Here is a 16013-nt window from a genome sequence, read left to right on the forward strand (position 1 = left end):
CTTTCAAGTGCTACAACTTTTGTAGTGGTTAGACTATACCTTAAACTATGTTTCCCAAATGTAATTCTTCTGACTGGGTTCTTGATAGAAGTTGGCTGTTAAATGGTGCAAGAGGCTCCTTTTTAGCTGGGAGCCTGGCATCAGCGGCATCAGTGTTCTGTTCTGATTATTGAGGACAGATTCCAGAAACTGGGCAAGGAGCTGGCAGAGCTGGAGTTCTACTGTGAAAATTATAGCTTCTCACCAGAATCCTTGTCAAGACACCTTCTACCCTGTCTCCACACAGAGACTATTCAGTATTTCCACACAACACCATTGCGGTCAGCAGAGGCTCCCAACCTGACCCACAGCAACATGGCAGAGACGGAAGAGAAGGTTCTCGCCGGAAACAGAGTGGGTGGTACCAGCTAAATCACCTGGGCCTTGGCAATGCTGCTCTGGAGGACACGTTATCTCTGAACCATGGAAGGAAGTGAGACCTGCATGCTGTCTGATAACATCTGCGTAAATGCTGGAGGATGTCAGCCAGCAGCTGTGAGAATGCACCTTGCAGACCTCCAAGTCACTGTCCGGCTGCTGTGCTCTGAAATTCATCACCACATTTCGCTGTTGCAATAACTGAACATGACAGGGTCCCTGTGACAGGCGGGGTCCTGGGACCCGCAGGCCTCCTCTGAAGCTGACGCTGTCAACCCTCTTCCCTCGCAGCAGCCTTGCCAGGCCTTCCTTAGATCGCTGGTCTGGGACGTTTCCACCCAACCACCCATCCTCGCGCCTTCGCTGGGGCTCAGGCTTGCATTGCGGGGGCCCCAGACTTCACCGCTCCCATTTTCTCTCACACGGGTGCTTCCCCTAATCACTCTGTGCATGTTTAGTTCCATCTTGACCTCTGTGTCTTGGAAGACCTGATCTAACATCAACAGCAATTTCCGTTTTTATCTTAGCTGACACTTCACCTTTCGGACAACAGATGGAAATTGACATCCCAAATGTTTCTCCTCAGCCCAAGAAAACCCTCCTCCATTTCAAAGTCCAGACAATACTGACTCTACCCTCCCTCAGTGAGGGCTTCCATGGTGACAAAGCACACACAGAATAAAAGAAGGCAAGAGCATTTGTCTTCACACATGTCAAATGGCAAAACAGGACTTCCATTCTTTTAACTATTCATCTGCTGAAGCTCTACCCCAAATTCCTTCTAGCCCTTTCTCTGATATGAGGTACAAAGTCTCTCTGTGTCTCCCTTTTGGGACAAGATGCATCATTTTCTTCTAACAGCAACCTCTTTTGGTAACTGGAATGTGTTGGGCTTTTCCTCCAACAGACCAGGAAGGTCAAGAGATAATTCTAGAGACGTCTTTGGGGTGCCTAACTGTAGAACTCATGCAGACACTTCAAATATAAGGACCCTCTCAGGATTGAGTAGTGGCTCCAAACAGGGGCCACAACAGGCTATGTGACCCTATTCCTCACCACCCAATTACAGCTTCCTCACACTATTAGTCAGCAAACTAAGTCATGGGCACAATTACGTTCCCTCACTGGCTTCATTGTGAGGCAGGATAGTAAGAAGCCAGGAAACTTCCTTGGTGAGTGGAATGGAGAAATTGAGACAGATGGCTGATTCAAACTGGCCTCATCCAGCACCCTGATTCTCTGCCTTCTTCTCTCTTGCATACCCACTCCCCTAAACACTAAGCCCTCAGAACAACGAGGTTCTGACCCGCATCAAATAATCTTAGGAACAAAGCCTCGGGTCTGTTGACCCCAGAGACAGAGTTTAGGTTAAACCAGAGATAACATCTAGGTCTCAGTTGTGTTCCAGCTCCAGGCCCAGAAAAGCAGCAAAACCGGATGAAGCCATGCCATGGCTGACATCAGGACCAGATGCAATGACTAATGACCCCTGCATTAGCACTGACCAATCACAACCCTGAAAGGACACACCTGGAAAGCTGATGAATATTCTATTGAGATCCTTCCCTGAGACCTCCCCCAAAATTCCTGCATATAGAAAACAGATAAAAACCCTTAAGACAAAGGACCCAGCACGCACGAGTGTGCACTCTCTCTCTAGAGCATTCCCTGGCCTCCCCCTGCCTCCTCTTTCCTAAGGGATACATCTTTGCTTTCTTTCTCCAAAGGCCCTTCTTTTGCCTCAGTAATTTGCTTCCTGAGCCCACACAACCCAGTGGGCTCACTTCTGCCTCTGTGACTTTCTTTCTAAAGGGCCAACGCGGCCACACTTAGGCTCCACTATTCCTCACATTTCAAAGGGCCAAGGCAGCTCCGCCTAGGTTCACTCCTGTTGCTATGATCTTGTCTCTTCTATTTTAAGCCCTTCCTTTGTTTCACTGTCCCCACCTTTAGTAAACCTACTTTCAAAATCTCCTGGACTTGTGTTGTGAAATTTTTCCTGCACAAAATCAAGAACCGAGAGGCCAAATTGCCAGTAATAACTGTCCTATTAACTCCTACTAGCAACTACATTCCCCAGCATTTTCCTTTTAATATATACAAGTGAAACCTACAACTTCATATGCCAGATATTTTTGGATTTTTACTTTCTTGGAAGCATGACAATTTGGTTTATTTTCTATGACTTTCAGTGGTCCTGTGGAGCTCAGAGTACCTCTTCCCAGACACCCATGTCAACATACCTCCGGTCTGTGGGGTACATTTCCACAGTGACTACATCCAGAGAGTTCCAGGCCGAGATGGTCAATCCGTTGTACAGACACAGCATACCTATCATCATGGATTCGCTGGTGCCAAACCAAAGAAAGAAACAGCTAATCCCCGAAAGCACCATAGAGCCACCTGTCAATGAAGCAGACAGAAGGCTGGGATGTTTCCCCTCGTCTTGGTAGAGCAAAGAAAGACCCTGGAGTCTTCAAGGTCTCACAGCGACACAGATCCCACGGGGAAGCTGCAGACTGGGTTTGGCAAAGCTCAGGTGCGGGTTTGCTCACCTGGATGAAAGGTTTGCCCCTCTAACTGCCTTCTGAACACAGCAAGCATGAAATGCACATCATCAATTATTCAGCTACTTAAGTGGAAAAGTATACATTAGTCACACATAATTAGTTTTCTAGGCTGTGAACGCATGGAAGCTGCTTAAATGAAATGCAATTAGACATAATTTTCACTAAGATGGTGTCTTAATGAAAGGTCTGAAGGGATTTCTCTCACCTCTGTGGGATGCAAATCCCCAAGGGGGCAGAGGGCACGTGGGAAGTGGGCTCCCTCCAGATGGCAGGGCAGCTCCTTTATTTTACAGGGCACGCAGCACTTACCCAGCATGGTCAAGCGCCCGATTCTGTCCATCAGGAGAGCAGACACGATGTTCCCTGGTAACACCGCCAATGTTCCCAGGAAGTTGACAAAATAAATCCAGTAGGCACTGTAGTCATCATCAAAGGTAATCTGGCATCCCGTTTTATTGTGAAAAAAGGAGCAGTTTTGAAATTCACTGTCAATGAATTTGTACTCCTCGAAATCTGTGGACATAAGGAAAGATAATTCATCAAGCTCTTAATAGTTATACACCAGGATAAGAAAGCCTATGGAGAATGCGGAAAGGAATCATGATACTCTACTCTCCTTGAGAGCTTCAAGGCCGGGGCTGGTTTGACTTTTAGTATCTTTGCCCTGACAAAGTGCAAGGTCTAGGACTTTACATTACAAAGCATGGTTGGCCCTCCACGTACATGGATTCCACGTCTGTGGATTGGGAAAAAAAAGTATGTTGTTGCTGATGTGTACTGTATTGCAAGGCCCGTGATAGATGCATCTGTACTGAACATGTACAGACGTTTTTTCTTATTATCATTCCCTAATAATACAGTATAACACCTATTTATATAGTATTTATGTTATATTAGATGCTATCGGTAATCTAGAGATGATTAAAGTGTACAGAGGATGTGCAGAGGTTATGCAAATACTACAGTATTTTATATCAGGGGCTTGAGCATTCATGGGTATTGGTATCCATGGGTGTCCTGGAACCCATCCCCTGGTGCTGAGGCACAGCTGCAGAATGAAGGAATACCTGGGTTGAAAAAGGAATAAGCTAAGTTAAAGAATCCAGTTACCCTCCGATTTCTTTTGATTAGCCATTGCTAATTTTGTTACTTGTTTACTCCTTTATGATGTTAGCTTGTTCTAATTATCATGTTATAGAAGGACTATCATTATAGGGCTAATAGTTTCCATACAACAATTACCAAAAACAATTTGTTTCAAAATATGTATGAATCAGCCATATGTTTGCCATCTCTGCTGACTGTAGTTCAGACATGCTGACTTAAAGAAACACCAGATTTAGAAGCCAAGATTATCAAAACAAATAAACTACAGGTTAATGCTTTGCTTTAAAAATTATGCACCAAACCATTTATTTTTTAACTTTGAACTTCTGCAAGTCCCATTTGCATTACATCTGACAAAAACAAACAATACACTCGTAACTTTGATCCGACCTGATTTAGGGAATCTGTTAATTTATACTTTAATCTCCATTTCCCCCTTAAGTCTCTGCCCACACTGTGACATGCGTATCCCATTTCCGCCCAGCGCCAGGCCCTCTGAAGAGGCCTCAGCAGGACTAAGTAGCACACCTACCTGTGTGGTCAAAAACAGTGTCAATAAATGTGCAGTTCTTGAAGTAGGTGTTGACTGAAGTCACATCCTCAAAAGTGCAGGCCTTAAAAAGCGAATCCTTGAAAGTTACAGATTTGAACTTGACCCCTAGGAATCTGCTCAACACACACAAAAAATTCATATCAATGATTGTCCACCAGGGTTTAAAGGTAAGTCAAACAGGTTTAGTGATGGGCTGCCCCTCTGTGGACACTCTTAATTACAAAGGACATTGGTTTCTGGGTTTTCTAATCTCTTAGCTTTTCCCCCTTTTCCTCATCCAGCCTGTTCTTTGGCTATCCATTGCTTGCCAAGATTATTTCCTATCCGAAGAAGAGGTGGCATTCAAGATAACTTCACTTAGCTTTTTGCAATGTTGGTAAAAGATTTTTTGTGGGGTAGGCAGTTGCAGGTAGAAATATTGGAGATTACTTGTGACTATTAATTCTTTATTTTTCAATCCTATCTTCTTGTTCCTTCCCATATGCCTTTATTTGAAAATTCTCTATTTGGGGTTCATGGCTCTAACTGGAGGATGTGCTCCCATACACACTTTTAAAGCGAGCCTGTTCCCCAAGCCCAAAACCCAAGGTTTCTTCATTCCAGTGTAGGGATTATCCTGAAGAAAGGACATGAGGAGTGACTGACTCGGGGGTCAAGAAACTCATAGCCACACTCACTCCAAGAATACTTCTCTTCTCAGAGCCAGCAGTTATTCCTTGAACCAAATGGAATGATGAGAGCTCTGCTTATTTTTGGAAATGTGTAGAATGATGAAACCTGCTCATACACACTTTTGGGTGCTGAAGGGGAAACTCTAGGTAGTAAAAATGGTAACAGTCATAATGATCCTAACATTGTAGAAGAATCTATGCCTCAGATCTGTGTTGATAAGGATCTCAGGAGACATGAATAAATGTTCAACAGTGTCTCAGTAATTTATTAAGAGAGCATGAATATATACTTATACAGTCACCGGGAGGAAAATGCTTATTCAACCACGGAAGAAGTTTTGATATCAAATGCCACTCCTATTAGGGTCAGAAAGGGACTGATCCTAGAGCAACTCACTAATTATTGGGTAATACTTTCAAAATTGTTCTCACTCTAAGGATTGACTGTGCATTGTGGTGTAACAGAACAACCGGCTTAAAAAATAATCTTGTCAATCCCCTGCTCTAGGGGTCCAGAGAGAAACCATCTAAATGGTAAATTTACCCACTTTAAAGGAGGGTAAATAATGGGACATTTTAAGATTATCAATTTTTCTGAAATGGAACTGAATTTAGAAAGGGCAAACAATTTTTTGAATGGGTAGTATATACACAGAGTACAGCTGGTACAAAATCAAAAATTTAAAAGGGAAAAAGTGAGTTTTTTCCGACCTCTTCTCAGACCACCCCGTTCTTTGGTGTTAGTTTTTTGGGTGCTCTCCAGGAGCATTCTTTATGAAAAGTGCTAGCAAATGAGACACGTTATTCTATAACTTGCTCTGTCTCCTGGTAGTCTACCTTGGACTCCATATCAGTGCAGAAAGAGGTGCCATTTATATGCTGAACAGGAAAGCTATTTTTTAAAAAATGAGTTAGCTAGTGGTATTTCAAATTTCCTTGAAAAAAAATTCTACCACTTTCTAAAATAAATATATATTTTATAAGGATTTCAGTACTATTAAAACTATTAATTATTATATTGCTAATGTAAAATATTTCTTAGTCATGACTGAATACCCATCTTAGAATTTTAACAAATATTATTTAAAATATGACTGTCAGAAATACAAACATGCTAGAAATTTCTAATGGAGTAACAGAATTTTTTTTTTTATCCTCAGTGAAGAAAGAGGAAAAGACAGAGGGAAATATTGATGTGAGAGAAACACATTGATTGGTTGACTCCTGCATGAGCCCCGACCAGGGCCTGGGCTGGGAGGAGCCTGCAACCAAGGTGAGTGCCCTTGACTGGAATCGAACCTAGAAGATTTCTTCTCTGAATTAAATAACCCAGCTAGGGCAAGTAAGAGTATTTTTTTTTTTTAATAAACAAAGTAAATTTCAATCTAGAATTACAGAGAACCAAGTGCAGCTCTGAGTTGGGGTGTCCTACGGGAGAGTGCAGGTGGTTCTATGTGGCTGGGATCAGGATTAGGCCCCTCCTTAAATTGTCAGTTCAAACAATTATCTCCTGCTGGCAATTCTCCTTTTCATTACAAACCATAAACATCCCACAAATTCTTTTTCATCTTTCCAAATTGGTTTTTTGCCCTGGGAAACTTTGATTATTTTAGCTTTTTACTTTTATCATTTTTGAAATTAGGACAATTTCCTAAGAATGATGTAAACCACTGGAACTCATAGCAACGATTATTTGCTCAGACAACAAATAATGGATGTAAATAATGACCTTGTCCATTCTTTGCTTTCCTGAAAGAATGAACCAGAATCTTTTTGAGCCAGTTCTCTGTGCTCATCAAGAGGCATTCCAGGTTCTAGTCTCAAAAATACCCTTTGCTAATGTATTCTTTATTTCCAAAGCCCCAACTTTGGAGAATCATTCCTGTTCTCTAATTGAAACTCTCAATGTAACCTCAATTTTTGATTCAGCATCATGGAGAAAGAAGGAATTCTGAAAAACGGTCCCCTTTTTCAGGAATTGAAGACAGGCAACAAATTACACTTCAGATTTCTTCTCTGAATTAAATAACCTTATAACCCATTTTATTTTTATCATACTCCTCATTCTTTTCTTCTGTGACTTATTTTCATTTTTCTCCAGGGTCTCTCTAAATTTTCATTTCATAACAGTCAATCCCACTACTTAATAAATGCAAAGCAACTCAGTTTCAGAAGTAGTTTTAAGTGAAGTAACAGATCCCTTTTCTTTAATGCCCATTTGGAAGTATTCATATTCAGCCAGAAATGACTAAATGTACAAATTAAAAAACAAAACTAAAATACTATACATATTTCAGTGCCGTGAAGGCTAGTAAGAAATAAGTTTTTGTGAACAGATAGCATACTAAGTTATTTCAAAGTTTCTGGACCTGCCATTGTAGTATTCCATTCCGGTATGAATCTGATTTTCCATGGTAAAGTTAATACTGAAATTGGCATATTTCTCTCTCGGCACATTTCTAGTTCGTAATGCATATTCATCCGATTGCAGATGTTTAATGACATCAGGGAACCAAACAGATAATCCATAGTACCTGCAAAGACAAAAGAAGTGCGAGTTTGTAAAGGTGCCAGCAACGAGAGGCGATGCACGCCTGCCTCCCTGACATGCTCAGAGGGGTATCGGTTCCCAGAGGGGTGCTCTGACGATGACCGGCTCCCCGAAACATTATGAATCATCACGCTGTCATCTGCGCTGCTCTCTCCCCACCACGATTAAGTCTGCAAAAATCAACCTAGACATATGGCCTAGGGTTCCCTGGGGAACCCCAGGTACATAATTCCTGAAGCCGGTGCTTTGGGAGGTGACATTGTATAAGAATCCCACCCTGTACCCATACGTGTCATGCTGGTCCTGAAGTTTTCTCATCACCCCAGGCTGCACTGAGGCGCCCCATCACCTAGTCTGCCACACGCCTGGTATCCAAAACCTCAAGAGCCCTTAAAGAATGACCTCTTTTATGAGTGCAGAATCCTTTTTTGGTTCCCACACTCCTCTCACACTGCTGGCCTGAGGGTACAGTCCCATTTCTCAATGCAGTTCAAGGCTGGGAAAAGGACTGTGCAGGCGATTATCTGAAAATCCAGGTTATTTCCAGTTTCTGCGGGTTGGCCTCACATGTGTCATTCCAACGGGTAACCACCGTGCTCTTCAGTACAGCAACCACTCGCCATGTGTGGCTACTGAGCAGCTGGCATGTGGCTAGCCCAAACTGAGATGTGCTGTATGTATAAAATATCACATTGAACGACTAACAAAAAAGAATGTAAAGTAAGTCTTTAATCATGGTTATATTGACTATATGTTGAAAGGATAACATTTTAGACATAATGAGTCAAATAAAATATAATGTTAAAATTAATTTCACCTGTTTCCTTTTACTTTTTTTATAGTGTGGCTGCCAGAAAATTTAAAATGACACGTGTGGCTCACATTATGTTTCTATTGAACAACAATCCTCTGAAATAGTGGTTCCCAAAGTGGGGTCCTGGGCCAGCAGCATCAGCGTTACCTGGGAACTTGTTAGAAATGCAAACTCTCAGGCCCCGTCCAGACCTGCTGAATCAGGAACTCAGGGGATGGAGGCCTCCAGGTAATTTTTCTGATGCACACTACACTTTGAGAATCATTGCTCTAGTTTATCCTGTTGCAGGTAGACATGCTGGGTTCGAATCCTGGCCTTGCTACTTACCGGCTGTGTGATCTTCAGCCAGTTCTCTAAGCCTCAGTTACCTCATCTCTCATGTCAGACTGATGATAGCACCCACCTTCCTGGGTGGTTGCTTAGATGAAATGGGATGCAAAGTACCCAGCACACAGGGAGTGCTCGGAAGACAGTATGTGTAGTTTTATCATCATTGTCTTCAGGAATCTGGAAACATCACTGGCTCAGGATTCCAGATTCCAACCCCTTCTCTTCATAAATCATGAATGAAATTACTGTGAGGATATGAGTGGTGGCCACTGAATAAGAAATAACTCAGAGATGCAACATCCATAGCACTGCTCTCTAGTCATATACATAGGACAAAAAACTTTAAAAATAGCAACCACGAGGAAGCATGCTACCCTGGGGTGTCTGTAATCAATGACATGGAGGAGTTTTAGCTCAGTTTTCATTTATTTGGCAAACATTTACTGAATATCCACTAAATGCTACTCACTGTTTGAGGTTATGGGGAATCAGTAAGAAAACCATAAAGCTTAAGATGTGGTCAATAATAAATTGTTAAACAAAATAAACAAACCAGATAATTATCATGTAACTCTTCACATCTTGAGAGTAAAACTGTTGTCTCACTTAACACCTTGCTTAGTGTTTAGCACACAGCAAGCACTGAATACATGCTAATGTTCATCCTTCATAGATTAGTAGTTATCCTAGAACTTGGGTGGGGGTTACTTTATATATTCTAAATCAATCCTCTCAACTTAGAAATGAGGAATAAAAACTCAGTAATGCCCTAAGTCACATGCAGAACAAGATGCTAGGTGTCCTGACCATCACTTTTCTTGTTTGTCCCTTTATTACAACTCAGAGCACTGGGAAAGATCAGTCATGTCTGGTCACTTGCCTGTTTTTATTTAGGGATGTTAAGACATGGAACTTAAAGCAGGAATGTGGGGCTCCACCAGACACGAAGATCCTATTGACCTGAAAGTGTAGTATACTTTTCTTGCATGTTCAAGGAAGAGCAAAGAGGCTGCTGTGGCTGGGCCAACCACATGAGGAGAGGAGGGAGGAGAAGTCATGGGGGACAAATCACGCAGGGTTTTATTGGGCTTTCCAAATATTACTGGTTTTGCCAGCACAGCTTTATGACAAGATAAGTGAAATGACTGGATTATAAAATCATAACTGTTAGCAAATCTAATCTGGATAAAATTCTTTCCTAAATGTTAACAGCATCAAACAGCATAAGAAAAGAAAGCAGCATGACTAGGAATTATAGTGTGGACATATAAAGATTTCACTTACCAAGAATTTAAATATCACTTACCCAAAGGACAGGGTGAACCAAACGATTGTAAGCTTTATTGTATTTTCCCTAACTGGGTAGTGGAAACATCTCATAAAAGTCATCCAAATCTGTAAAATATTAGAGAGTTAGTTTAGTTATACAGTTATCTAGTCAACCCCACACCCCACTCCCTCCAACAAATTATTAAAAAGTTGAGTTTTCTTTGCACTGGATTCATTTGAACTTAAAATGTAAAAGCTAGAGGCTAGAGAAAACCAAATACTGGAAATTTCATTTACCAGCTTCCTGAGGTCAATGGGCAAAGTAACTGAAGCCTACCCAGATCTACCAAGACTCCACCGAACACCTTCCCTTCCCAAAGATGAAGCATCTTAGTTTCCACTATGATCCCAAGGGGATCCTATTACCTGGTCCCAGTCCAGAAGTCAGGTGTCTGAAGTGGTGAGAAACCCATTCATGGAACTGGTCAGTCAACCCTGCTTCTGACTAACCTCAAATGCAACAATTGACCAATAGACTATTGACTATTGGCCAACAATTCAGAAGGGCTTGTTACTTACTCCATACAGTTCTGTGTGGATCCGAACGAAACACCTCCTGTACCATGTTCCTGTGTCACTCTCAATTTCAATCAACTCATCTATTTGTTTTGGGGTTTTGATTCTGTTTACCTGTAAAGAGCAACAGGGGGCAAAGTGCTGAGTTCTCTTTTCTGATGTTGCTCGGTTAAGCCTACCATCTGTTTTTAAAGGAGCAAAAGCTGACTCCAACAAAAGAGCAGGCATTTGATAATCACGTCATACATATATGAGACTGATGATGCAAGTGCACAGACCCAAAGGGCACCTAAAGGAACTGAATAAAGAATGAAGGGGAAGGAATATCATAGGGAAGTAGGTGAAGGGCAAGTAGTAATGGAATAGTGTGAAATTAAAATGCCTTTCTCTGAATCATTACTACAAAGGCACACATTAGCAGATAAAACATCCAGATAGGTCAGCTTCTGGATTAAGAATTATTTGCTTGGACTAAAGTGATTGTACATACTTTTCTTTGAAACCTACTTATTTGATGAATTTGGCCCCTAACCATAGTTCTGAAAGCTTTCCCACCAAACTTTTATCCTTGGAGCATCACTATTGCCCTCTCTTCCTTCTCCCACAGTCTAATTAGCTCACAGTGACTGGTCAGCAAATATCTACAGGTGACCATAGTGCAAGGTCAAGTGAATGAGCTTCAATGGCAAGCATCAACACTGAAGGGGAATGAGTGATGGAGGGTTGGCATGAAAAGCTGTATCTATGACTTAAGCTAGCCTCTTTTTGCTAAGGAAAAGAACCAAGAGTCAAAAGAAGTAATGCTTTCAAAACCGAGAATGAAGCCTGAAAAGAGAGAGAGAGAGAGAGAGAGAAAAAGAGGAATAATGGATCCTTTATGGATCTGTCCTTTCTATCCTATGAATAACTATTTACTTGCTTTCGATAAATCCGAGAGGCACAGAAATGTACACACGTTACCCCTGCCAGGGATAAATTTTGAACAGATTTTTTTCCCCCTGGAGATTCTGCCAATATCCAAAGCAGCACTTCTATTGTGAGAATCCAGGTACCGAGGTTGTCTTTTGATGGAGGTGCTCTGGGGACCCTTGTATCTTTCAAATTATACCAGGTAGGCAGTAGCCTTTTCCTGACTATGTAAACAAAGATGTCTATATTTAACAAAAATAATGTCTGAGTTAAATATGGGATTCCAAATAGAGTCAGATCAAAACATGCCATGTAGACACTATTTTGTGATACTGTACCTAAATTTTTTTAAAAAAATCACAGGGGTGTTCTTATCATTCAATATATTACTTTTGGGAGGCTTCCTCTTCTCCACTCATCAGTGTTTGTTCATTAACGCATTGGCACCCATCGGGTGCCAGGCCTGACACTGGACCCTGGAGATGCAAACATCAAGCAATTACCACACAAAATAAAAAGTACTCTGATGGAAGTGTATATCAGATTGGAGAGAAATATTGTAGAGAACACCCAAGTTCACCTGGGAGTGTGACAGAGAAGAGAGAAGGCTTCATGGACTACAGAATTTGAGCTGGAGTTTATGGAGAAATTTGTCATTTTGCCATTTGTGTAAACTATTTGGAGTCCATTCCAAGTGGGAGGAATACTATCTGCAAACATCAAGGGGTGTGATTAAAAAAAATACTGTATTAGCCTGGCCAATGTGGGTCAGTGGTTGAGCACGACCTATGAATCAGGAGTCACAGTTCAATTCCTGGTCAGGGCACATGTCTGGGTTGCAGACTCAATCCCCAGTAGGAGGCATGCAGGAGGCAGCCAATCAATGATTCTCTCTCAGCACTGATGTTTCTATCACTCCCTCTCCCTTCCTCTCTGAAATCAATAAAAAATGTATATATTTTAAAAATACTGTATTAGACAACTACAAAGAGTTTGGCAGTCCTGAAGAATAGTCCAAGAACAAAGGGCAGTGAGTAATGAGGGATGAACCAAATCATTGGCAGTGAGGATGTAAAGTAAGGAATAATGATGAATGATATTTAGGATGGGGAGTAATAGGACAGAGTGATTTTTTTTTAATACAATGAAGGTAAAGGAAAGAAGGAAATAGAATAGTTTTCAGGGCTCCAGGTTGGGTGGTGCTGGTGGTACTTGCTGATAGAATTTAGGAGAAGGAAGAGGCTTGGAGACTCTTAAGGTGGAAAGTTAAGATTTAGAAATTCAGATCTTAAAGGGCCTATAGCTCATAGACTCATGGCCACAAAGCCCTTCAGCAAGCATATCTGGAGCTCAGGAGATTTGTCCATTAGGCAATAGAGATGCAGAAGTAGATGAGAACAGCTAAGGAGAGTGTCTAGACTTAAAGGAAAAAATAGCTGAAATTAGCCCTGTAAAACAGTATTTAAGGTATGGGCATAGGAGAAAGAGCGTAAGCAGGAGACCTGGAAGGAACCCATGTATATTCACTGTGCGGTGGACACTCGTTTAACAAGGAACAAGGCAGATTTGTCATGGTAGAATCATGTCATGATTTTGAAAGTCACATATAAATGATTTTGAGATTATCCATTCTTTTGGATCATTTCCACATTATTCCCCTTTTACATAATAATATTACCATGAATGGTCATGGCTGGACTTGGCAACTCCAACTACTGGAAGAAAAGCAGGTAAGCAGGACAATGAGTCCCTACAAAGACACTTTCTCAGGAGTCTTTGGTAAGCGGTTTACCCTCATCGGGCTGAAAGGATTGAGTGATACCCAGTGTCTAGCTAATGTCTTGAGAATCCTCCAGCTTCACGTTCCTTTAATTTAAAAACAGCTTTCCTCTATTGTGCGTCTCCTCAAAAGAATGTCCTACTCAAAGCTCCCAGGCCCTCCATTACTGACCTTACTTTCTCCATTACACTGCATAGAAATTTTGCTAATGAAGAATCTATGAAAATTTGGACAGATGACATACTGAAGTCTATCTTTACATTATGAAAATATATTTCCTAAATAAAAATGAAGTAAGTTAGATGTGAGGGGACTGTGTAATTAGAGACCATTTCACATTTTAAGAACTATAATTCATATCATTTATGACACTGAAGATCTTACTTTTGTCCCACTTCTGTCTTACTTTATGTATTAAACCCATTTTAGACAAAACATTTTTCATCAAACTATATTCTGCATATATAAAAAAGATTTTGAAACCATGTTCCTTCTGAAGAATTCTGTGCACCCAATTTTCGTTAATTTAGACTGGTTTCCCCATTGAGAATAAACTTTGTAACAAGAGAATCAAAGAACGTTCATGCAGAGGGAGCCGCACATACAGCAGCAGTGTGGCAGGCTTAGGTAAAAGGGGCAAGTATGAGGAAAGGAAGGTATAGCGAGAGAGGAATTTACAATCTGGCCTTTCCAGAAACAGTTTCCCACCCCTGGCATAGATGATTCTCTGAGGAGCAGTACTCACCGTGAAGACCTTCTCGGGCTGACCCCGTGCCCTCATGTTTGTGTCATGAATTAACTTCAGAATCATCCAAGCTTCATCATGTTTTCCAACCTAGCAAATGTGAGTAGACAGTGAAGTGCCAGAGGTGAAACACACTCCCTGATTTTCCAATAACCATCTTCAATTGCCAAATAAAATTTGGTGTCATTGTGAAAATGCATTTAGGTGTGTCCCATTGGAACATACAGACTACTTGGATATCCTTGAATACCTTAGCAGTTCAATGGATGTGCCTATAACTAGAAATAGTGCCTTTGGATGGTAGAATTTCATTTATAGAACAATAGCCATGTTCTCTTCATTGAGCAAAGAGTAAATTGCTTGAGGAGGAACATGAGTGCTTTCTGGTCACGAGGCAGCTTGTTCACATGCTGGTTGTTGGAAGCATGTCCCCATCACACCAAACCCTCCACATAAGGAAGGAAAAAATACCTCCCAAAGAGGCAGGCATGCTGTTCTAGAATTAACAAGCTACTGTCTCCAGTGTACGTGGCTTCCTTGAGTATCAGTAATAACAAATGTTACCTCCAACAAGAACCGGGGGCTTTCAGGCATGAATGTGAGGGCCACCACCGAGCAGACACAGGGGAGGGCGCAGACAATCACGAACACACGCCAACTGTGAAACTGGTAGGCCGACCCCATGCTGAAGCTCCATCCTGGAAAAGGAAGAGGGGAGGGTGAGGGAGAGCGCCCCTCAGACCGCCTGCTGGGAAACGGGGACTCCACAGTCACTGTGGAGTCTACACCTCAAGTTCATTCGTCAGACCTTTGGACCCACGGAAGAATGAGCTGACCTGGGCTGACCAGCTCAATACCACCAACCTCATTACCACCAACAGCGCCACCCGTGGGAACACGGCTGCCAATAGCAGTGCTGAGAAGAAAGATGCTTGGAACCAAAGGGGTCAGGGCCTAAGTATGTTTACGAACAACCAAATTTTGAAGGCCAAGAAAAATTAACTTGGGATAATATTTTCCCCAATAGACTACTCTGCTGGGTATCTTCTGTTTGCTCCTGCAGATCACTCACCACTCTCCACTGAGCGTGTGCCAGGAAACGGATGTCTGTGGACTGCATCAACTGGCTCCCATGCCCTCCTCTTCCATTTGGGTTTGAAAAGAGGAAGGAGAGCAGGGAGTGGAAGTGGGGCTCAGGATATTATTTCCCTTGCTTCCCTTCTCCCATCTCCCTGGCTGGGTGGAGGTTAGACCCTGGGTATGCCCATCCCCTGGAACCTTCTGTAGCCACACCTCTTGTCAGGTTCTGGCAACCCCTCCCTCCTCTTGCCCTGTGAGACACAGGTGGGTAGAGGATGCCCTTCCGCTACCAGCTCCCAGGTGCTTATTACTCCTTTTTGATTTCTCTTTACCGTTCCCACATCACTCTTTTCAAATGGCCCCTATGAGAGCATCATCACTGCCTGCCAGCACCCTGACCAGTGCAATTATTAAGAATTGCCAGTTGCGGTATCTCTCTCCACATCCACATGTCATCCAATAGATCAAGAGAATTTTAAATTGCCAAACAGCATTTTTATTATAATAGGAACAAGCTGAATTGGATACAAATAGAAATCTCTTCGTGGACTAAAAGAAAGACAGTCTTATATTTAAATGAATATAAAATGGTTGAAAGCAAAATTCAAACATGATTCTAAATGAGAAATAATGAGGCATAT

General features: G+C 41.9%; 1 protein-coding gene across 1 annotated transcript in view; it reads right to left on the reverse strand.

Moving 5' to 3' along the window:
• The window catches only part of SV2C (synaptic vesicle glycoprotein 2C), a 161223-nt gene that overhangs the window by 14151 nt on the left and 131059 nt on the right, over positions 1–16013 (reverse strand). Inside the window, exons 5-12 of the mRNA XM_059694290.1 lie at positions 14857–14990; positions 14293–14382; positions 10862–10972; positions 10320–10408; positions 7688–7852; positions 4627–4760; positions 3297–3500; positions 2661–2820 (exon numbers count right to left, since the gene is read on the reverse strand). Coding sequence (XP_059550273.1) covers positions 2661–2820; positions 3297–3500; positions 4627–4760; positions 7688–7852; positions 10320–10408; positions 10862–10972; positions 14293–14382; positions 14857–14990 — 1087 coding nt within the window. The remainder of the gene's footprint in view (positions 1–2660; positions 2821–3296; positions 3501–4626; positions 4761–7687; positions 7853–10319; positions 10409–10861; positions 10973–14292; positions 14383–14856; positions 14991–16013) is intronic.

Source organism: Myotis daubentonii, chromosome 4 (genome assembly GCF_963259705.1).
Source record: "Myotis daubentonii chromosome 4, mMyoDau2.1, whole genome shotgun sequence".
Lineage (NCBI taxonomy): Eukaryota > Metazoa > Chordata > Mammalia > Chiroptera > Vespertilionidae > Myotis > Myotis daubentonii.